The sequence below is a fragment of the Erinaceus europaeus genome, chromosome 9 (genome assembly GCF_950295315.1).
Source record: "Erinaceus europaeus chromosome 9, mEriEur2.1, whole genome shotgun sequence".
NCBI lineage: Eukaryota > Metazoa > Chordata > Mammalia > Eulipotyphla > Erinaceidae > Erinaceus > Erinaceus europaeus.
Window position 1 is genome coordinate 111,238,793 of NC_080170.1, and position 20,232 is coordinate 111,259,024.

The 20,232-nt window shown below is 40.9% G+C and overlaps 1 protein-coding gene across 1 annotated transcript in view; it reads right to left on the bottom strand.

Moving 5' to 3' along the window:
• LOC103110628 (kininogen-1-like) overlaps positions 1–15,923 on the bottom strand; it is a 40,893-nt gene extending 24,970 nt beyond the window's left edge. Inside the window, exons 1-3 of the mRNA XM_060198547.1 lie at positions 15,609–15,923; positions 10,406–10,516; positions 1,579–1,663 (exon numbers count right to left, since the gene is read on the bottom strand). Coding sequence (XP_060054530.1) covers positions 1,579–1,663; positions 10,406–10,516; positions 15,609–15,800 — 388 coding nt within the window. The 5' untranslated portion in view covers positions 15,801–15,923. The remainder of the gene's footprint in view (positions 1–1,578; positions 1,664–10,405; positions 10,517–15,608) is intronic.
• Between the last annotated feature and the right edge of the window lie 4,309 nt (positions 15,924–20,232).

A 20,232-nucleotide genomic window follows, 5' to 3' on the forward strand; every position in this document is an offset into this window, starting at 1 on the left:
TCTCTCTCCCTCCCCCTTCCATCTCAATTTCTGGCTGTTTCTATCCAATAAATAAATAAAGATAATAAAAATAAATAATAAGAAAGAAAGGGGAGACAGATAGGGAGAAACAGGGGGCAGGGGTAGATAGCATAATGGTTATGCAGAGACTCTGATGCTTGAGGCTCTGAGGTCCCAAGTTCAATCCACGTCCACCATGAGCCAGAGATGAGCAGTGCTCTGGTTGAGAGAGAGAGAGAGAGAGAGAGAGAGAGATCTGAAGCACTACTTTACCAATAATGAAGCTCACCCCCCCCCCCCAGTTTGTGCCTAGGAAGTTGAACCATGGTCTTTTTGCATGGTAACGTGCGCTCAACCAGGTACACCACCACAAGGCTTCAATTTTTTTTTTTTTGATAAAGACAGAATGTGCACAATTATTTTAAAGTCATATTAGCTACAGAGTACGTGTAAACATATGCTTTTATAAGAAATCAAAACATCACATTGTCATATTCTTATTACTATATTTCAATGTTGATGAATGTCCTTTGAAGCCTGACTGAAAGTATAATACAATCTGTGATAACTGAATTCGACAATCATATGTTTTACCCCAGCTGTACTATGCCAGCTGCTGAGGGGGGCGACACAGACACCTCAGTTCATTCATAACGCTCTCTGCCCGGAAGTAGAAGGGCAATGTTGAGTGGAAGAGAAGTACAGATACAGAACTATAGATGCAAATATCACAAATTACACAAAGCTAGATGGCGTAGTCTCCTACACTCCTGGCTGCATGGTATAAGCTAGGAAGGCCACGGCCAGAATATGCTGTCTGTCACTAACAAGAACATTAATAAGCACATGGGGATGGATTTCAGGGTCGTGGGCACCCTGGTGAGCCTGGTGGAAGCTAAGGTGTCCTCTTCATGACATTGGACATGCCCCCAACCTTCTCCACATAATTTCAACATGTCGAGGTTTTCTGAAAGAATTAAAGATGTCCTGCTGGAAGAATTGGGAGCCACCAAGAGGCTTTAATTGGAAGGGTGTAAAACACTCTTTTTGTTTGTTTGTTTGTTTTGAACTACGAAGTGGCATTCATCATAGCCCTAAGCAGCTCATCAGTAAGGGCACGGACCCCTGGAAGGGGAAAATAGGGTGCAGATTTATTTTATTACTTATTGATGAGAGAAAGAGAACCAGAGTTGCACTCTGGCACGTGCGACACCTGGAATCCAATCCACGCTTGAGTGTCCAGCACATTGTCCACTGCACCACCTCCCAGGCCGCTGAAGCTGCCTGCACTGGGGCAGGTCTTTAGTTTTTCTCCTCCTTTTGTAGGGCTCTGCAGAAGCCCTATGCAATGCAGCACCCCAGGGAGAGAGCATAGGAAATGACTGACAGGAGCCAACCTCAGAAGCCCCTCCCCACTCCTCTTCCCCTCTCCTCCTGGCTCTAAAGCTGCCAAGGATTTATCTGCTACAGTCCTTCCTTCCTTCTGGGAGGGGGCTTTCTGTACCTTGTGCCTCAGGTACTCAGAGGTGACAATTTCTCCCTTAGGATAGTGCCCAGATATGGATTCCTATCAGCTACCTGGAGTAATGTGGCAAGTCTGGTTTGTCACAACAAATTTATGATGTTTCGTCTCTCCCACGGTGGCTGTGCATTCTCCTGTGGCCTAAAAGGAGAAAAGAAAAAGTTATTCATTTTAATACTTGTTCTAGTGCTATGGCTAAGTATGATTTTTTTTGACTAGTTGATATTTTGTTTACAGAGTTCTGGTACAAAAGAGTGAATGTTTAGCAGTCTAATTATTATTTAACATTACCATTTTTTAAAATCAAATCACTGATATTCATGAGACATAAAACAAAGAGATGATATAAATGGTGAGTTTTTTTTTTTGACAGAGGCAGAGAGAGATTGAGAGAGAAGGGGAGATAGATAGGTAGGTAGATAGGTAGATAGATGGATGGATAGATAGATAGATAGATAGATAGATAGATAGATAGATAGATAGATGATAGATACAGGATGCCTGTAGCACTGCTTCCCTGCTGGCAGAGTTCCCCCTGCAGTGGGGTCCTGTGTTTGAACAAGGGTCCTTGTACACAATAATGTGGGGGCTCAACTAGGTCACCATCACCACCTGGCCATTATAAATGGTGAGCTTTTAAAATACGTGTCTTGGATTCGACTTCCGGAGGCGGAGCTACGAGCAGCAGCAGAACGCTTTCTCTCCTCTCCTCTCCTCTCCTCTCCTCTCCTCTCCTCTCCTCTCCTCTCCTCTCCTCTCCTCTCCTCTCCTCTCCTCTCCTCTCCTCTCCCAGATCAACTAGGAATAACAAAGGAGACCACCCAGACCTAAACAAGACAGGACTAGAATGACCACAGGAACCCAGTAAATCACCCGTGAGTACAAACACGCATGGCTGGTGACAGAGAGGAGAGAGGGGCATAAGGAGAGATTAAGTGACTACTAACAGTTCAACAGTTTATCAGTGGAGACACCCCCTCCAGTCTGCTCCACAACAAGGGGACAGCTGAAGGGAGGAAAGGACTCCCCAGAGACTCACCAAGTGCAACTCTGAGTCTCCATTGCTACTACCCTCAGAATCTGGAGCAGCAACAGGGAGGGACACCAGGGTACAGAGATCTAACCAGGAAACTCAGGAGAAGACCTATACCTCGGTGGCATAGCTGAGGGGCTATGAAAGTCTCTTTGCATAACCACTGGATTATCTCTGCCACACCCTGCTTTATCTCTTGGTCAGGAGTCAGTGATTAAGCTAAGAAGCCTCTTGATAGTTTAAAAGCCCTCAGGCTCCCATAGCCTACAGGGAAGAAAAAAAAGAGGCTTTTACACCACTGAGCTCCAACTCAGGGATTGAAAAAAAACTGTTAACTTCCACCACGGTAAACCCTTTAATTAACTTACTTAGACACAAGTCAATCCAGGCAATAGTGATCAATACTTTGAAAAGTACTGATAAAGGGAACTCATAACATAATATATAAAATGGTTAAAACAACAAGAAAAAATATTGGAGACTCGAACCAGGACAAGAGTCCAGCTAAAAGTCCTCCAGAGGGTGAAGCACAAAACAACGAGTCCAACATCCAAACATTAGCTAAGGAAATAATAACAGGAGTGAGTAAAGAATTTGAAAAAATTAATCAGAAATGCAGGAACAACAAATGAGAATATGGAAGAAAATTCTAGTTATCTTATTGTTATTAGAGAGCTGAAAACTGAAATCGCTGAGCTAAGAATGCAACTAGCTGAACAAGGTAAAACAGTATCAGAGCAGGGCAACAAAATAGATGAACTCCAGAAAGCAGTAGAGGGCAGAGAGAATAGAATCTATGAGGCTGAAGACAGAATTAGCAAGATTGAGGATGAACTAGAGACAACTAAAAAAGAAGTAAGAGATCTCAAAAAGAGATTAAGAGATGCTGAAAACAACAACAGAGTCCTATGGGATGACTTCAAAAGAAACAATATATGCATTATTGGCTTACCAGAGGAAGAAAGAGAAGGAGAGGAAGAAAGCATTCTCCAGGCCATAATAGCTGAAAATTTCTCTAGTCTAGACAACACCAAAGACATAAAGATTCAAGAAGCCCAGAGGGTCCCAAACAGAATTAACCCAGACCTAAAGACACCAAGACATGTCATACTTAGAATGGAAAGGAATAAGGATAAAGAAAGGATCCTCAAGGCTGCAAGAGAAAAACAAAGAGTCACCTACAAAGGAAAACCCATAAGATTAGCAGCAGACTTCTCCATACAAACACTACAAGCCAGAAGAGACTGGCAAGATATCTATCGAGTGCTCAATGAGAAAGGCTTTCAGCCAAGAATACTATATCCTGCTAGACTGTCATTCAGACTAGATGGAAGCATCAAAACCTTCTCAGACAAGCAACAGTTGAAGGAAGCAACCATCACCAAGCCTGCCCTGAAAGAAGTTCTGAAAGGTCTCCTATAAACAACCAGACCACCACAAATAGGACATATATCAAAACACTCTAAAACTCTACAAGAATGGTGTTAAAATATCTTCAATCTTTGATATCAATAAATGTCAATGGCCTGAATTCACCTATTAAAAGACACAGAGTCGGAAGATGGATCAGAAAACACAACCCAACAATATGTTGTCTACAGGAAACTCACCTAACTCAACAAGACAAACACAGACTTAAAGTGAAAGGATGGAAAACTATCATACAAGCCAATGGCCCACAAAAAAGGGCAGGAACAGCTATTCTCATATCTGACATGATAGACTTTAAAATAGATAAGATTAAAAAAGATAGGAATGGACACTACTTAATGCTCAGAGGATCAGTCAATCAAGAGGACTTAACAATTATTAATATCTATGCACCCAATGAGAAGCCATCTAAATACATCAAACTTCTACTGAAAGAGCTACAGCAATATATTAACAGTAACACAATCATAGTAGGGTACTTCAACACCCCACTATCTCAACTTGACCGATCATCCAGGAAGAAAATCAGTAAAGACATAAGGGAGCTAAATGAAGAGATAGATAAACTAGAACTATTGGACATTTTCAGAGTCATTCATCCCAAGAAACTGGAATACACATTTTACTCAAATCCACATGGATCATTCTCAAGGATATACCATATGTTAGGCCACAAAGACAGCATCAGCCAATTCAAGAGCACTGAAATCATCCCGAGCATCTTCTCAGACCACAGTGGAATTAAACTAACACTTAACAATCAACAAAAGATTAGTAACAGTGCCAAAATGTGGAAGCTCAACAGTACACTTCTTAACAACTTCTGGGTCAAAGAGGAAATCAAGGAAGAAATAAAAATGTTTTGAGAGTTCAATGAAAATGAAGACACAAGCTATCAAAATATTTGGGACACAGCTAAAGCAGTCCTTAGAGGGAAGTTCATAGCTATACAAGCACACATTAGGAAACAAGAAAAGGCACAAATAAACAGCCTGATTGCACATCTTAAAGACCTAGAAGAAGAACAACAAAGGAATCCTAAAGCAACTTGAAGGACAGAAATTACTAAAGTTAGGGCAGAAATAAATAACATTGAGAATAGGAAAACCATACAAAAGATCAATGAAAGTAAATGTTGGTTCTTCGAAAGAGTAAACAAAATCGACAAACCTTTAGCCAGACTCACAAAACAAAAAAGGGAGAAGAGCCAAATAAATCGGATAGTAAATGAAAGAGGAGATATCACAACAGACACTGCAGAAATTCAACATATCATGAGAGGCTTCTATGAACAACTATATGCCACCATGCTAGAGAACCTGGAAGAAAAGGACGATTTCCTAGATACCTACCAACTTCCAAAACTAAGTAAAGAGGAAGTGGATAACATGAGCAGGCCCATCACAGCTAATGAAATTGAAACAGTTATCAAAAATCTTCCCAAAAATAAAAGTCCTGGACCAGATGGTTTTACAAATGAATTCTACAAAACTTTCAAAGAAGAACTAATACCTCTACTTTTAAAAGTCTCCCAGAAGATTGAAGACACTGGAATACTCCCTGCCAGCTTCTATGAAGCCAACATCACCCTGATACCAAAAGCAGACAGGGACACAACCAAAAAAGAAAACTACAGACAAATATCTCTGATGAACATAGATGCGAAAATATTGAACAAAATTCTAGTCAACCGGATACAGCAGTATATCAAAAAGATTGTTCATCATGACCAAGTGGGGTTTATCCCAGGCATGCAAGGTTGGTTTAATATACGTAAATCAATCAATGTGACCCACCACATCAGCAAAAGCAAGACCAAAAACCACATGGTCATATCAATAGATGCAGAGAAAGCGTTTGACAAAATACAACATCCTTTTATAATCAAAACACTACAAAAAATGGGAATAGATGGAAAATTCCTCAAGATAGTGGAGTCTATATATAGCAAACCTACAGCCAACATCATACTCAATGGTGAAAAACTGGCGGCATTTCCCCTCAGATCAGGTACTAGACAGGGCTGCCCACTATCACCATTACTATTCAACATAGTGTTGGAAGTTCTTGCCATAGCAATCAGACAGGAGCAAGGAATTAAAGGCATACAGATTGGAAGAGAAGAAGTCAAACTCTCCTTATTTGCAGATGACATGATAGTATACATGGAAAAACCTAAGGAATCCAGCAAGAAGCTTTTGGAAATCATCAGGCAATACAGTAAGGTGTCAGGCTATAAAATTAACATTCAAAAGTCAGTGGCATTCCTCTATGCAAACACTAAGTTAGAAGAAATTGAAATCCAGAAATCAGTTCCTTTTTCTATAGCAACAAAAACAATAAAATATCTAGGAGTAAACCTAGCCAAAGAAGTGAAAGACTTATATACTGAAAATTATGAGTCACTACTCAAAGAAATTGAAAAAGACACAAAGAAGTGGAAAGATATTCCATGTTCATGGGTTGGAAGAATTAACATCATCAAAATGAATATATTATCCAGAGCCATCTACAAATTTAATGCTATCCCCATCAAGATCCCAAGCACATTTTTTAGGAGAATAGAACAAATGCTACAAATGTTTATCTGGAACCAGAAAAGACCTAGAATTGCCAAAACAATCTTGAGAAAAAAGAACAGAACCGGAGGCATCACACTCCCAGATCTCAAACTGTATTATAGGGCCATTGTCATCAAAACTGCTTGGTACTGGAACATGAACAGACACACTGACCAGTGGAATAGAATTGAGAGCCCAGAAATGAGGCCCCACACCTATGGACATCTAATCTTTGACATAGGGGCCCAGACTATTCAATGGGGAAAGCAGAGTCTCTTCAACAAATGGTGTTGGAAACAATGGGTTGAAACATGCAGAAGAATGAAACTGAGCCACTGTATTTCACCAAATACAAAAGTAAATTCCAAGTGGATCAAGGACTTGGATGTTCGACCAGAAACTATCAGTTACTTAGATGAAAATATTGGAAGAACTTTTTTCCGCATAAATTTTAAAGACATTTTCAATGAAACGAATCCAATTACAAGGAAGACTAAGGCAAGTATAAACCTATGGGACTACATCAAATTAAAAAGCTTCTTCACAGCAAAAGAAACCACTAGCCAAATCAAGAGACCCCTCACAGAATGGGAGAAGATCTTTACATGCCATACATCAGATAAGAGTTTAATAACTAACATATATAAAGAACCTGCCAGACTCAACAACAAGACAACAAATAACCCCATCCAAAAGTGGGGGGAGGACTTGGACAGAATATTCACCACAGAAGAGATCCAAAAGGCCGAGAAACACATGAAAAAATGCTCCAAGTCTCTGATTGTCAGAGAAATGCAAATCAAGACAACAATGAGATATCACTTCACTCCTGTGAGAATGTCATACATCAGAAAAGGTAACAGCAGCAAATTCTGGAGAGGGTGTGGGGTCAAAGGAACCCTCCTGCACTGCTGGTGGGAATGTCAATTGGTCCAACCTCTGTGGAGAACAGTCTGGAGAACTCTTAGAAGGCTAGAAATGGACCTACCCTATGACCCTGCAATTAACACATCGATCCAAAAAGATCTGTGTACACATATGTTCTTGGCAGCACAATTTGTAATAGCCAAAACCTGGAAGCAACCCAGGTGTCCAACAACAGATGAGTGGCTGAGCAAGTTGTGGTATATATACACAATGGAATACTACTCAGCTGTAAAAAATGGTGACTTCACCGTTTTCAGCCAATCTTGGATGGACCTTGAAAAAATCATGTTGAGTGAAATAAGTCAGAAACAGAAGGATGAATATGGGATGATCTCACTCTCAGGCAGAAGTTGAAAAACAAGATTAGAAAAGAAAACACAAGTCGAACCTGAAATGGAATTGCAGTATTACACCAAAGTAAAAGACTCTGGGGTGGGTGGGTGGGTGGGGAGAATACAGGTCCATGAAAAATGATGAATGAAATAGTGGGGGTTGTATTGTTAAATGGGAATCTGGGGAATGTTATGCAAGTAAAAAAAAAAAAAGAAGTAGAAACGCAAAGCAGAAATTGACTGAGTTTGGAGTATGGCACCAAAGTAAGAAAGCAGAAGTGCACTAGAGTTTGCAGTGAGTACCTCCCTAACACTTCCTCTCCACTATTCCAAGCTTTGGGTCCATGATTGCTCAACAATTTGTTTGGCTTTGTATGTTAACTCTCTTTTCAGCCACCAGGTTCCAGATGCCATCAGGATGCCGGCCAGGCTTCCCTGGATTGAAGACCCCCACCAATGTGTCCTGGAGCTCAGCTTCCCCAGAGACCCACGCTACTAGGGAAAGAGAGAGGCAGACTGGGAGTATGGACTGACCAGTCAACGCCCATGTTCAGCGAGGAAGCAATTACAGACGCCAGACCTTCTACCTTCTGCAACCCTCAATGACCCTGGGTCCATGTTCCCAGAGGGATAGAGAATGGGAAAGCTACTGGGGAGGGGGTGGGATATGGAGATTGGGTGGTGGGAATTGTGTGGAGTTGTACCCCTCCTACCCTATGGTTTTGTTAATTAATCCTTTCTTAAATAAAAAAAATTAAAAAATATACGTGTCTTTGAGTCTTGGAGATAATTCTTCACCACTATGTACTCAGTGTCTTAAGCACACCCTTCCCCCTAGCTCTTTTTCCTTGGTTTACCTTTTGAGTTCAATGTTCAAATATATTTTCCTTTTTATTTTTTCCTTCTCCCCTCCCCTCTCCCCCTCTTCTCTCTCTCCTGCCTCCATCCCACCAGGTGTCTTTCTTGCTCTCTTTTTTTTTCTTCCTAGTGCCAGCACTAGAACACACTGTTCCAGCAGTAATTTTTTCCTTCACCATATAGAAATATATATATATATATATACTATATATATATTACAGAGAGAGTATGTAATATATATATACTATATATATATTACAGAGAGAGTATGTAATATATATATATTACAGAGAGAGTATGTAATATATATATACTATATATATTACAGAGAGAGTATGTAATATATATATACTATATATATTACAGAGAGAGTATGTAATAGATATATATACTATATATATTACAGAGAGAGTATGTAATAGATATATATACTATATATATTACAGAGAGAGTATGTAATATATATATACTATATATATTACAGAGAGAGTATGTAATAGATATATATACTATATATATTACAGAGAGAGTATGTAATATATATATACTATATATATATTACAGAGAGAGTATGTAATATATATATACTATATATATTACAGAGAGAGTATGTAATAGATATATATACTATATATATTACAGAGAGAGTATGTAATAGATATATACTATATATATTACAGTGAGAGTATGTAATATATATACTATATATATTACAGAGAGAGTATGTAATATATATATACTATATATATATTACAGAGAGAGTATGTAATATATATACTATATATATTACAGAGAGAGTATGTAATAGATATATACTATATGTATATTACAGAGAGAGTATGTAATATATATATACTATATGTATATTACAGAGAGAGTATGTAATATATATATACTATATATATATTACAGAGAGAGTATGTAATATATATACTATATATATATTAGAGAGTATGTAATATATATACTATATATTACAGAAAGAGTATGTAATATATATATACTTTATATATATTACAGAGAGAGTATGTAATATATATATATACTATATATATATTACAGAGAGAGTATGTAATATATATATACTATATATATATTACAGAGAGAGTATGTAATATATATATACTATATATATATTACAGAGAGAGTATGTAATATATATATACTATATATATTACAGAGAGAGTATGTAATATATATATACTATATATATATTACAGAAAGAGTATGTAATATATATATATATATATATATATATATATATATATATATATCAGAGAGAAATTGAGAGATGAGGGGGAAATACTACTATTCAAACAATGTCCTCCGCAAACGTATCACATTTCATCCTCCACCACCCCATGAGGTCAGTGTGGCCTACTACCAGGTGCACACTGGTTCGTAGTGGTCAGCTAGGTGGAGTTGAGGAAGGGGAGCAAGCATATTTCCCCCTCACTAACCCTCGGCCTCAGCCCAGAAGTTGACCTGGTCTGTCTCTCTGGGGCCTGGGTCACAGGTCCTCATTGCTGATTAGACTCTTCTTCTCACATAAGAATGTCTGTATGTTAATCTGTGATCTCTTGCATCAGGAGCACTTTCTGCCTCTTATCAGGACACAGGCGTCAAGCGCTGGACTTTTCTGCACGTGGGGGTTTATGTGCTTCCACCAGAAACAGGTGCTGTAATACTAGTCTTTCCCAGCACTGGTAGAAAAACCTGTCGCCCCAGTCAACACACTTACAGCAGCTGCAGAGTCTTTGTAGTCACAGTCCTGCCAGGATTTGCCAGTTTGAACAGAACAATCGCCCTCCTTGATTAGGTACTTGAAGGAATAGGATGGGTCAGCGTCATCCTGAAAAACAAAACCCATACAGCTGATTCTGCTGACCAAACAGCAGATCATTTGCATGGGGTCTGGTGCAGTTTAGGACCGCTTGGTCTTGACAGTATTTACTGGGGAGAAGAAGCACAGTATATTTATTTATTTATTTTTATAAAATATTTATTCCCTTTTGTTGCCCTTTTTTAAAATTGTTGTAGTCATTATTGTTGTCATCATTGTTGGATAGGACAGAGAGAAGTGGAGAGAGGAGGGGAAGACAGAGAGGGGGAGAGAAAGATAGACACCTGCAGACCTGCTTCACTGCTTGTGAAGTGACTCCCCTGCAGGTGGGTGAACCGGGGGCTTGAACCAGGATCCTTATGCCAGTCCATGTGTTTTGTGCCACCTGCACTTAACCCACTGTGCTACCATCCAAATACCTGCACAGTATATTTACAAATATCTAAGCCAGGGACTTGAAGCTGGGCCCTTGCCATGTTGATGTGTGCTCTCAACCAGGTACACCACTGCTAGTAAATAACATTTTCAAAGTGGAAAGACTGGGGACGAAGCTCAGTGGTAGAGCTCAAGTCTTAATACGTATAAGGCCTCGGGTTCCATCACTGACACCCTTAGTGATTAAATAGATGAAGGGTTGAGCTCTCTGAGCTTTCATATGCAAAATTTTGGGACATAACTGTTCCCAGTCGGGTCTGAGAGAATATTCCTGTCCCTCATCTTGCAAGTGAAACAAAGAAGACCCCAATAAGCAGGCTGAAGCTTAGACAGTCTCCCCACTTTGAACAGAGGCAGCCCCCATTCTAGGTAGCTGTCTCTCACAGCTGGCTTTGTCCCAGGACTTGCATTAGGGAGATGAAGGAATAAACAAAGTAGACAGCAGGGCTCCTGCCAGGCTCAGGGGCTGATAAGGTGGTGGATGATAATAGCATAGGGCATGCCAATATAGGAAGGCAAAGACAAGAGTAGTTCTGCTGACACTTGAAACAATAACAACAACATCATATTCTGTCACACAATACAACCAGTGAAGACAATGTCAACAAATGGTCCCTTCAGTGCACTGGGAGGCAGAACTGCTCAATATGCATAAGATGATGAGACAAAAAATGATTCAATTTTCTTTTCTTTTTTATTTTTTTCATTAATTTTTTTAATCTTTATTTTTTTTGATAGAAACATCCAGAAATCAAGAAGGACATGCAGAGAGGGAGAGAGACGGAAAGACACCTGCATCCCTGCTTCACCACTCTTGAAGCTTTCCTCCTGCAGGTGGGGGCCGGGGGCTCGAACCTGGGTCCTTGTGCATTGTAACATGTGCGCTCAACCAGGTGCGCCACCATGAGGACCCTCAATTTTGTTTTCAAGAAAAAATAAAGTCTGGGAGTAGATAACATAATGGTTATCCCCCCCCAAAAAAAAAAAAAAAAACTCATGGCCAAGGCTCCAAAGTCCTAGGTTCAATCCCCCATACCACCATCAACCAGAGCTGAGCAGTGCTCTGAAGTCTCTGTGTAATAATCCTATCACAGGATGGGATTTTTTTCTTCTGAACTTTTTCTCTAAGAAAATCCTTTCATAGAATTCTCTAATTCCATTCCAGATAGTTTACTTCCCAACAAAGTCTCAAAACCTAGATATAAACCAGGTCCCATGAGATAGGGCATACGTTCACATGTATACATAAATTAGGGCAAAATATATACCTGAAAGCAAAAGTACACAATAGTCTACAGTGAGTTGGTATGAAGTTCATAATGAAATAGTGTCAACTTAGACTTAGATACCCTCCTCACTTATTTCCTATTATATTTTCCTCACTCACTCCTAAGCTATCCTTATCAAAGTAAGGACTACAAAAGCTGAATAAGGGCAAGAGACTGGCATACTTTAATGATGACTCCTTAGTCATATCAGGCCTCCCCATCAGCTGGGGCCCTAGTTGGGGAGTCCTGAGATTCCCAAACAGACATGATGGGCCTAGACCTCAAATAAATCCCTCTCTCCATTGTTACTGGTCATCTTTATCAGTAACAACACAACAGACCCCTTTGTGGACCCCCATAGGACCTTGCCCTCAACTTGGATCAACAATGGTAGAGAATGTTCTATCCTCTGAAGGGAGGCTGGACAACATACTCTATGCTACATGTGAGGAAGATGGGTCCGATATTGGGGCAGCTTGGAATGTTCCTACTGATGACCACAGAATGTGAGCTCAGATCTACAGGGATACAGAGGTCACATAGGCTCCAAAGTTGAAAATGGGCCCCAGATCACATCAAATCGATGGGGTTTACAGTCAACAATATTTATACCCCTTTCCCATATTAGGGAGCTACTCTCTTCCCTGATCCAGCTTTCTGGTCCTTTTTCCAGCTATGACATCATCTCCCTAGATAATAACTTGGATCTACCTTCATATCAGATTTCAGGCTCAGGGGAAAAAAAAAAAAACTAGTATAGCCACAAGCCCTTTAGAATATAACTAAAATATGCCTACTAGGTATCTGCAAAATGGAGGACCCTCCCAACTCTTCATCTGCACTATTCCAGTCTTCAGGTCCATGATTGTTCAACAATTTGTTTGGCTTTGTATGTTAACTGTCTTGTCAACCACCAGGTTCCAGCTGCTAGCTAGCATGATGCTGACCAGACTTCCCTGGACAGACAACTCCACCAATGTGTCCTGGAGCTCTGCTTCCCCAGAACCCTCCCCTACTAGGGAAAGAGAGAGACAGGCTGGGAGTATGGATTGACCTGTCAATGTCCATATTCAGCGGGGAAGCAATTACAGAAGCCAGACCTTCAACCTTCTGCATCCCACAATGACCTTGGGTCCATAATCCCAGAGGGATAAAGGATAGGAAAGCTATCAGAGGAGGGGATGGGATACAGAGTTCTGGTGGTGGGAATTGTGTGGAATTGTTCCCCTATCCTATGGTTTAGTCAATGTTTTCTTTTATAAATAAACAATTAAAAAATTAAAAATGAAAAAGAAAAGAAAAAAGAAAAAAGTTTCTGTGTAATCAGAGGACTGGATTTTTTTCCTTCTGAACTTTTTCTCTAACAAAATTAACAATTGCTCAGCTATCACAGAAATGCAGTGATAATGAGATTCACAAAACAATAAAAAAAACTTGGAGTTTATTCTTATTTTATTTTATTCAGAGTACTCTGGATTTTGGCTTCAGGTGGTGCAGGCTGGACCTGGGACTTTGGAGCCGCAGCAGGAAAATCTTTGCGCATAACCTTGATGCTGTCTCTTTTCCTCAGAGATCAATATATTTTAGTACCCAGACTGATTGGTACAGATGATTTCTCCTCAAACTTTTGTGATCACTGGTAGGATTTGTCCTTTAAATCTACATTCTTTTAAAAAATTTTTTTTAAATTTTAATTTATTTCTTTATTGGGGAATTAATGCTTTACATTCAACAGTAATAAATCTACATTCTTATAGGTTTTTCCTTAATGTAAATCTGGGGAAGGGTGGCATCTTGGCGAGAGCATAGTTTAGTCTCTGTCAATTAGCAGTGGTTGAAGTCTCACAAATGGGTTTCTAGTTCTTTTTTTTATGGCCTCCTCTGCTTGCCTCATCAGGTAGGTGGTAAATCTCCACCTCTTTCCTGGAAACTTGGATGGCCTGTATATAAGTGCCTAATCTTCTCTTTGTGATAAAAACAAACAAGCAAACAAACAGCAACCTGAACTGTTGTTGCCTCTAATACATCTAGCCACGCAGACTTGTTGACAGCCTATTTTGTCAGATGTTAATCTCATTTCTGACTGCTCTCCCATACCTCCTCATCTGGCTTTATAAAATGTAACTGGCACAGGAGTCAGGCGGTAACACAGTGGGTTAAGCGCAGGTGGCGCAAAGCGCAAGGACCGGCATAAGGATCCTGGTTTGAGACCCCAGCTCCCCACCTTCAGGGGAAGCAGGTCTGCAGGTGTCTCTCTCTCCCCCTCTCTGTCTTCCCCTCCTCTTTCCATTTCTCTCTGTCCTATCCAATCCAACAATGAGGACATCAATAACAACAACAGTAATAACTACAACAATAAAACAACAAGGGCAAGAAAAGGGAATAAATAAATATTAAAAAATTTAAAAAATGTAGCTGACACGTTTGTATACAGGTAAGGTGTACAGCCTGATCATTTGATAACTGTATACATTTGAAATGATCAGCACACAGAGTAAGTAACATCTATTAATTCACATAATTACCCACCTTTTTTTTCATTCTGTGAAAACTCAAGATAATACTCTCAGCAAATTTCAATGCACAGGACAGTGTTAACTTGTCACCATGCTGTGCACTAATTTTTTTTTTTGGGTCTTTGTCATCTTAACAACTGAAAGTCTGTTCCTTTGGCCAACTTCTCGTCATTCTCCTGCTTCCTGGCTTCTACCACTCTCTTTTTTGCCCTGTAAGTTTGATATTTTTAAAGATTCCATTTTTTTTCTTCCTTTTTTACCTGAGCACTGCTCAGCTCTGGTTGATGGTGGTGTGGGGGATTGAACCTGGGACTTGAGAGCCTTATGCATGAGAGACTGTTTGCATAACCTTTATGCTGTCTGTCCCCACTCCTTTTTAAGATTCTACAAGTCAGATCATACATTTGTTAGTTGTGTTTCTTAAGGCACCACCTCCCCGTCTGGAGGTCTATATATTTCAGCTCAGGGCTGTTCATTCTGTAAATCCTTTTACTGCGGTCTGTCTGAGTCTCTAGGTTCTTCCAGTCTGCATAGTCCCCTTCCCATGACTCTGTCTGTCTGTTTCATTTCACGCCAGAAAAATGTTTTTTTCATCTCCCAGGATGAGAAAACCTTGGCGTCCTGAGAACTCTACAGGCCTTGAGGCAAGCAGAGTTGTCAGGCCCAGACCAGAGTTGTGGTGGTAATTTTTTTTTTTTGGAATCATAAGACTCTACTTTTACTTAGCAGTCTCCTCATAATTAGCATGTACACACATATCTATGTGGTGTGTGTGTGTGTGTGTGTGTGTGTGTGTGTGAGAGAGAGGGGGGGGGGCTGGGGAGCGAGTGAGCTTACCTTAAAGTGGTAGAATAACAGCAAGGATAAGAACAACACACTCACCGTCTTGGTGGCCTCAGTTATTCGGTACAACACAAAATGGTTGCCAGTTTGAGTTCTTTCGTTATATTTCTTCAGAGCAGCATCCACAGCCATAAACAAATCCGGGTCATTGCAGTCAATTTCCTGTGAGGACTCCAGGGTTAAACTCCATACCAGCCTGGAGCAGAGGAAAAGGAAGACAATTAATTTCATGACTGAACTGTCTCCTTCTCAATGTTGAGGGATATTTCCCCCAAAACTTGAAAGCCAACTGGGATGCTGATTTTAACTATCCCCAGTCCTGTTTCTCTTCTGCCTCAGGACTCTGGTACTCTGGCTAGAGTTCCTCTACCAAATACTATTTGACTTATTTTAAAAGGTAAATGACCCATCTGGGTTATCCAATCAGATTCAAGGCTGGAGCATTACAACATTAAGGTTGCTGACCTGTTTGCTTTCGGGAAATGCCCTGGGCCACAAGTCCATTCTGAGGAAATATGCACAACTTTGTATAGCAAACTAGAGCAGAAACCAAGAGAAAGAGAGAGGGAGAGAGAGAGGGAGAGAGAGAGGGAGAGAGAGAGGGAGAGAGAGGGAGAGATAGAGGGAGAGAGAGAGAGAAAGAGAGAGACCAGCCACATGAATTATTCATGTTTGACTTTCCAAAGGTAATTTAGAAAGGTCACTATTTGTGAGAATAGCACAGCAGAGAGTGTTGTTAAAATTCAGAGCTCCAGCAGGCTGGGCTAGCGTCGCGGCCGTAGACAGAGACTCGCGGACACACGGCTGGGTAGGGAAGCTATATTTCTTTATTCAGGAACAACGATTCATAAACTAACCCAAACTAATCACCAAACAGAACTCTCGAAGCTATATTTCTTTATTCAGGAACAACGATTCATAAACTAACCCAAACTAATCACCAGACAAAACTCTCCTGCCTCCTTCCCCCAAGGCGGCGCCAAGAACTCTTGAACTCTGGAACTCTGGAACTCTGTCGGGGTTCCTTGGGGCAGGGACAAGCGGGCCACAAAACTAGCAGGACTGAACCAATTTTCTTGGCAGGGGGAGAGCTAGAACAAACCAATGTAAAGCATACAACAAGAGAGAACAACATTCAGGCATGACTGAATACAATTTCCCTGCAGGAAGTCTAGCTGTAGAGAAATAGGCTGTGCACACCCACGCTGCATGCTGGGTAGCCAATACAGAGGGCTGGCTCTGGCAGTCCCAACCAGGACATTGACACAACTAAAGCTATAATATGGGTCTACTTCAGCTGGTCGTTCTCCACTCCAACCTCTTCACATGTTTGCTAGGAAAGAAAATGTTCCTGACAGTAGAAGAGACAGGGAAGAAACCAAAGAGAGATGGGTTGAGTGAAGCCTTTCTTTCTCTCTCCTGCGTCAGAGGTCTTTTTAGGGAATGAGTCTTCGAGGAAGGACATTGCAGTCCCTCTACCCGCAGCCTGCAAATAGCCAGGAAGGGGGGTCAGACGCTCCAATGTCCTTCACCCGTGACACCCCTCTCTCTCCCTGACTGTTTAGGCCATAAAATGCAAATGAAGTAAATCCCTTCAACGTCCCTTGCATTCCCAGAAGCCACTATAAAAATTAGAAAACCGGGCTGGGTGGTGGCACACCTGGCTGAGTGCACATGTTACAATGTGCAGGGACAAGAGTTCAAGCCTCAGTCCCCACCTATAGGGGGAAAGCTTTTTGAGTGGTGAAGCAGTGCTGCAGGTATCTGTTTCTCTCCTCTATACCTCCCCCCTTCCTCTTGATTTCTGGTGGTGTCTATCCAATAAGTAAATAAAGATAATAATTTTTTTTTAAGTTAGAAGACCTCCCTCCCCCCATCTGCATGACTCTAAAGTTTCTATTTTTCCTCCTCTCTTTTCTCTCCTTTTTTTTTTTTTTTTTTACCTCAACCCTATCACCCTGAAACATGATAGTCTCTCTTGTGTTTCTTCAAATGTAGATGTCAGTCTAGAACCCTCCCAGAGCTTAGGGGGGACCTCTGTGTCCTTTTCCCAGTTTCCTCTTACTCCTCTGCTACATCTTCCTGTTGTTTCTGGGTGTCCGTCACTCCTCATGTTACAGAAATGATCCCCAAAGCACAAGACGAGAGTCGGTTCTCTGTGAAAGAGAGGAGTTTTATTACACCGGTGTATAGGAGACCCCAGATCACTCTGGAAAGTTCTCCCCATACCTTTGAAAAGCACACAGTTTTTTTTTTGAGGTCCTCCTCCCCAAAGGGGTGGAGGGAGCAGGTCTGTTTCACTATTACAAAGTAGGCAAGTAGGCAGAAACAGACAAAGGCAATCTTTCACGTAATTGCTAAACATCTTCTGTATCTGTGGCCTTGGCATGGGTAAAGAACGGGGAGAATTAGTGCCTGGTATGTATCAGTCCTGCGACAGCTGGATTACCCCCTAGTCCTCTTCTACCTTTTTGTACTGGACTTGTTAGCTTAGGAATGTGGAGAGGAAGAGGGGTAATAACTACAGCCACTGTTTCAATTGCCAGAAGAGTAAACACAAAGGAAATGCAGTCTTGGGCTCTGTCCCTATATCACAGGGGAAATACAAGTCTCTACCAGGCACGTAGATTAAAATATCGACATAGGGTGAATCAGTAGAGTGTGCACTCTGTGTTCATCTCTTTCCTGTAACACCCAAACCTAAGAAATTTTCTTGATGAGCTAATTTGTAGAGGAGGTCTAAGAATAAAGACATGGGCTAGCTCTTACAGATGCACTCAAGTCCTATCCTCTTCCTCCAGTCCCAGTGACATCTTTGTCTCTCTTGAGCAGGGAGAGGGCGACTCAAAACTCGAAAGATTACTTAGGGGGCCAGGCAGTGAAGTGCTTGCTTAAGATCACACATTACAGCACACAAGGAACCGGGTTGAAGCCCTTCTCACTCTTCTTTGTATTATATGTAATACATAAAATAAATGTTTATAGAAGGAAAGAAAAAATAGAGACTAATGTGGGCTGGACATTGATCTTATTACGAACTGACAAGAACAACATCTTATTAAGAACTGACAAGACTGTTAGTTCAGCTCAACCTCATTTTTTAAATTACTTTATTGGGAAATTAATGTTTTACATTTGGCAGTAAATACAATAGTTTGTACATGCATACCATTTCCCAGTTTCCCATATAACAATACAACCCCCCACTAGGTCCTCTGTCATCCTTTTTGGACCTTTGTTCTCCCCCCCCCCCCCAGAGTCTTTTAATCAGGTGCAATATGCCAATTCCAGTTCAGGTTCTACTTGTGTTTTCTCTTCTGATCTTGTTTTTCAACTTCTGCCTGAGAGTGAAATCATCCCTTATTCATCTTTCTGTTTCTGACTTATTTCACTTAATATGATTTTTTAAAATCTCTTTTTAAAATTTTTAAAAACATTTATTTATTTATTCACTTTTGTTGCCCTTGTTGTTTTATTGTTGTAGTTATTATCAATGTCATTGTTGTTGGATAGGACAGAGAGAAATGGAGAGAGGAGGGGAAGACAGAGAAGAGGAGAGAAAGACAGACACCTGCAGACCTACTTCACCACCTGTGAAGCGACTCCCCTGCAGGTGGGGAGTGGGGGGGGGGCTTAAACTGGGATCCTTTTGCCAGTCCTTGAGTTTGGCGCCACCTGTGCTTAACCCGCTGCGCTACCGCCCGACTCTCTTAACATGATTTTTTTCAGGCTCCATCCAAGATTGGCTGAAAACGGTGAAGTCACCATTTTTTACAGCTGAGTAGTATTCCATTGTGTATATAGACCACAACTTGCTCAGCCACTCATATGTTGTTGGACACCTGGGTTGCTTCCAGGTTTTGGCTATTACAAATTGTGCTGCCAAGAACATATGTGTCCACAGATCTTTTTGGATGGGTGTGTTGGGTTCCTTAGGATATATCCCCAGGAGAGGAATCGCAGGGTCATAGGCTAGGTCTATTTCTAGCCTTCTGAGAGTTCTCCAGACTGCTCTCCTCAGAGTCAACTTCATTTCTAATCTAGTTCTACGTTCAATTGTAATGAATCCTCAACAAATCAGAATCATATTACCTTTCTTCTTTTTAAAAATTATCTCCTTATTTATTGGCTAGAGACAACCAGAAATTGAGAGGGAAGGGGATGATAGATAGAGAGACAGAGAGATACCTGTAGTCCTGCTTCACCACTCGCAAAGCTTTCCCCCTGCAGGTGGGGACCAGGGGCTCAAACCTGAGTTCTTGCGCACTGTAACATGTCGCTCAACCAGGTGCGCCACCATCTGGCCCTGCCATATTACCTTTTTTAACCATCAGTTTGCCCATCTCTAAAAAGTGTGGGAAATCACAGTCTCTTACTGAAGTTTTCTGAGGAGTGGATGAATAAAGATGTGCAGAACTTGATGATTCGTTCCCACAGATGATGTCCAGCATCAGGTGCAGGATCCCTGCCTTACTGAAGAAGGTGGCAGTCTAGTGAGCAGTGTGTGTAGGGGTGGGTGTGAGAAACATGAGTGTGCAGGAGTGCTGGGTAATTTACTAGGATGGCAAGGAGGGCTGTGCAGAGATGGAGATGCTGAAGCCAGCAGAGCAAAGGGGGAAGAGGTTGCCAGCATCATCAGTTTTAGAGAAGGATTACGCTCCAA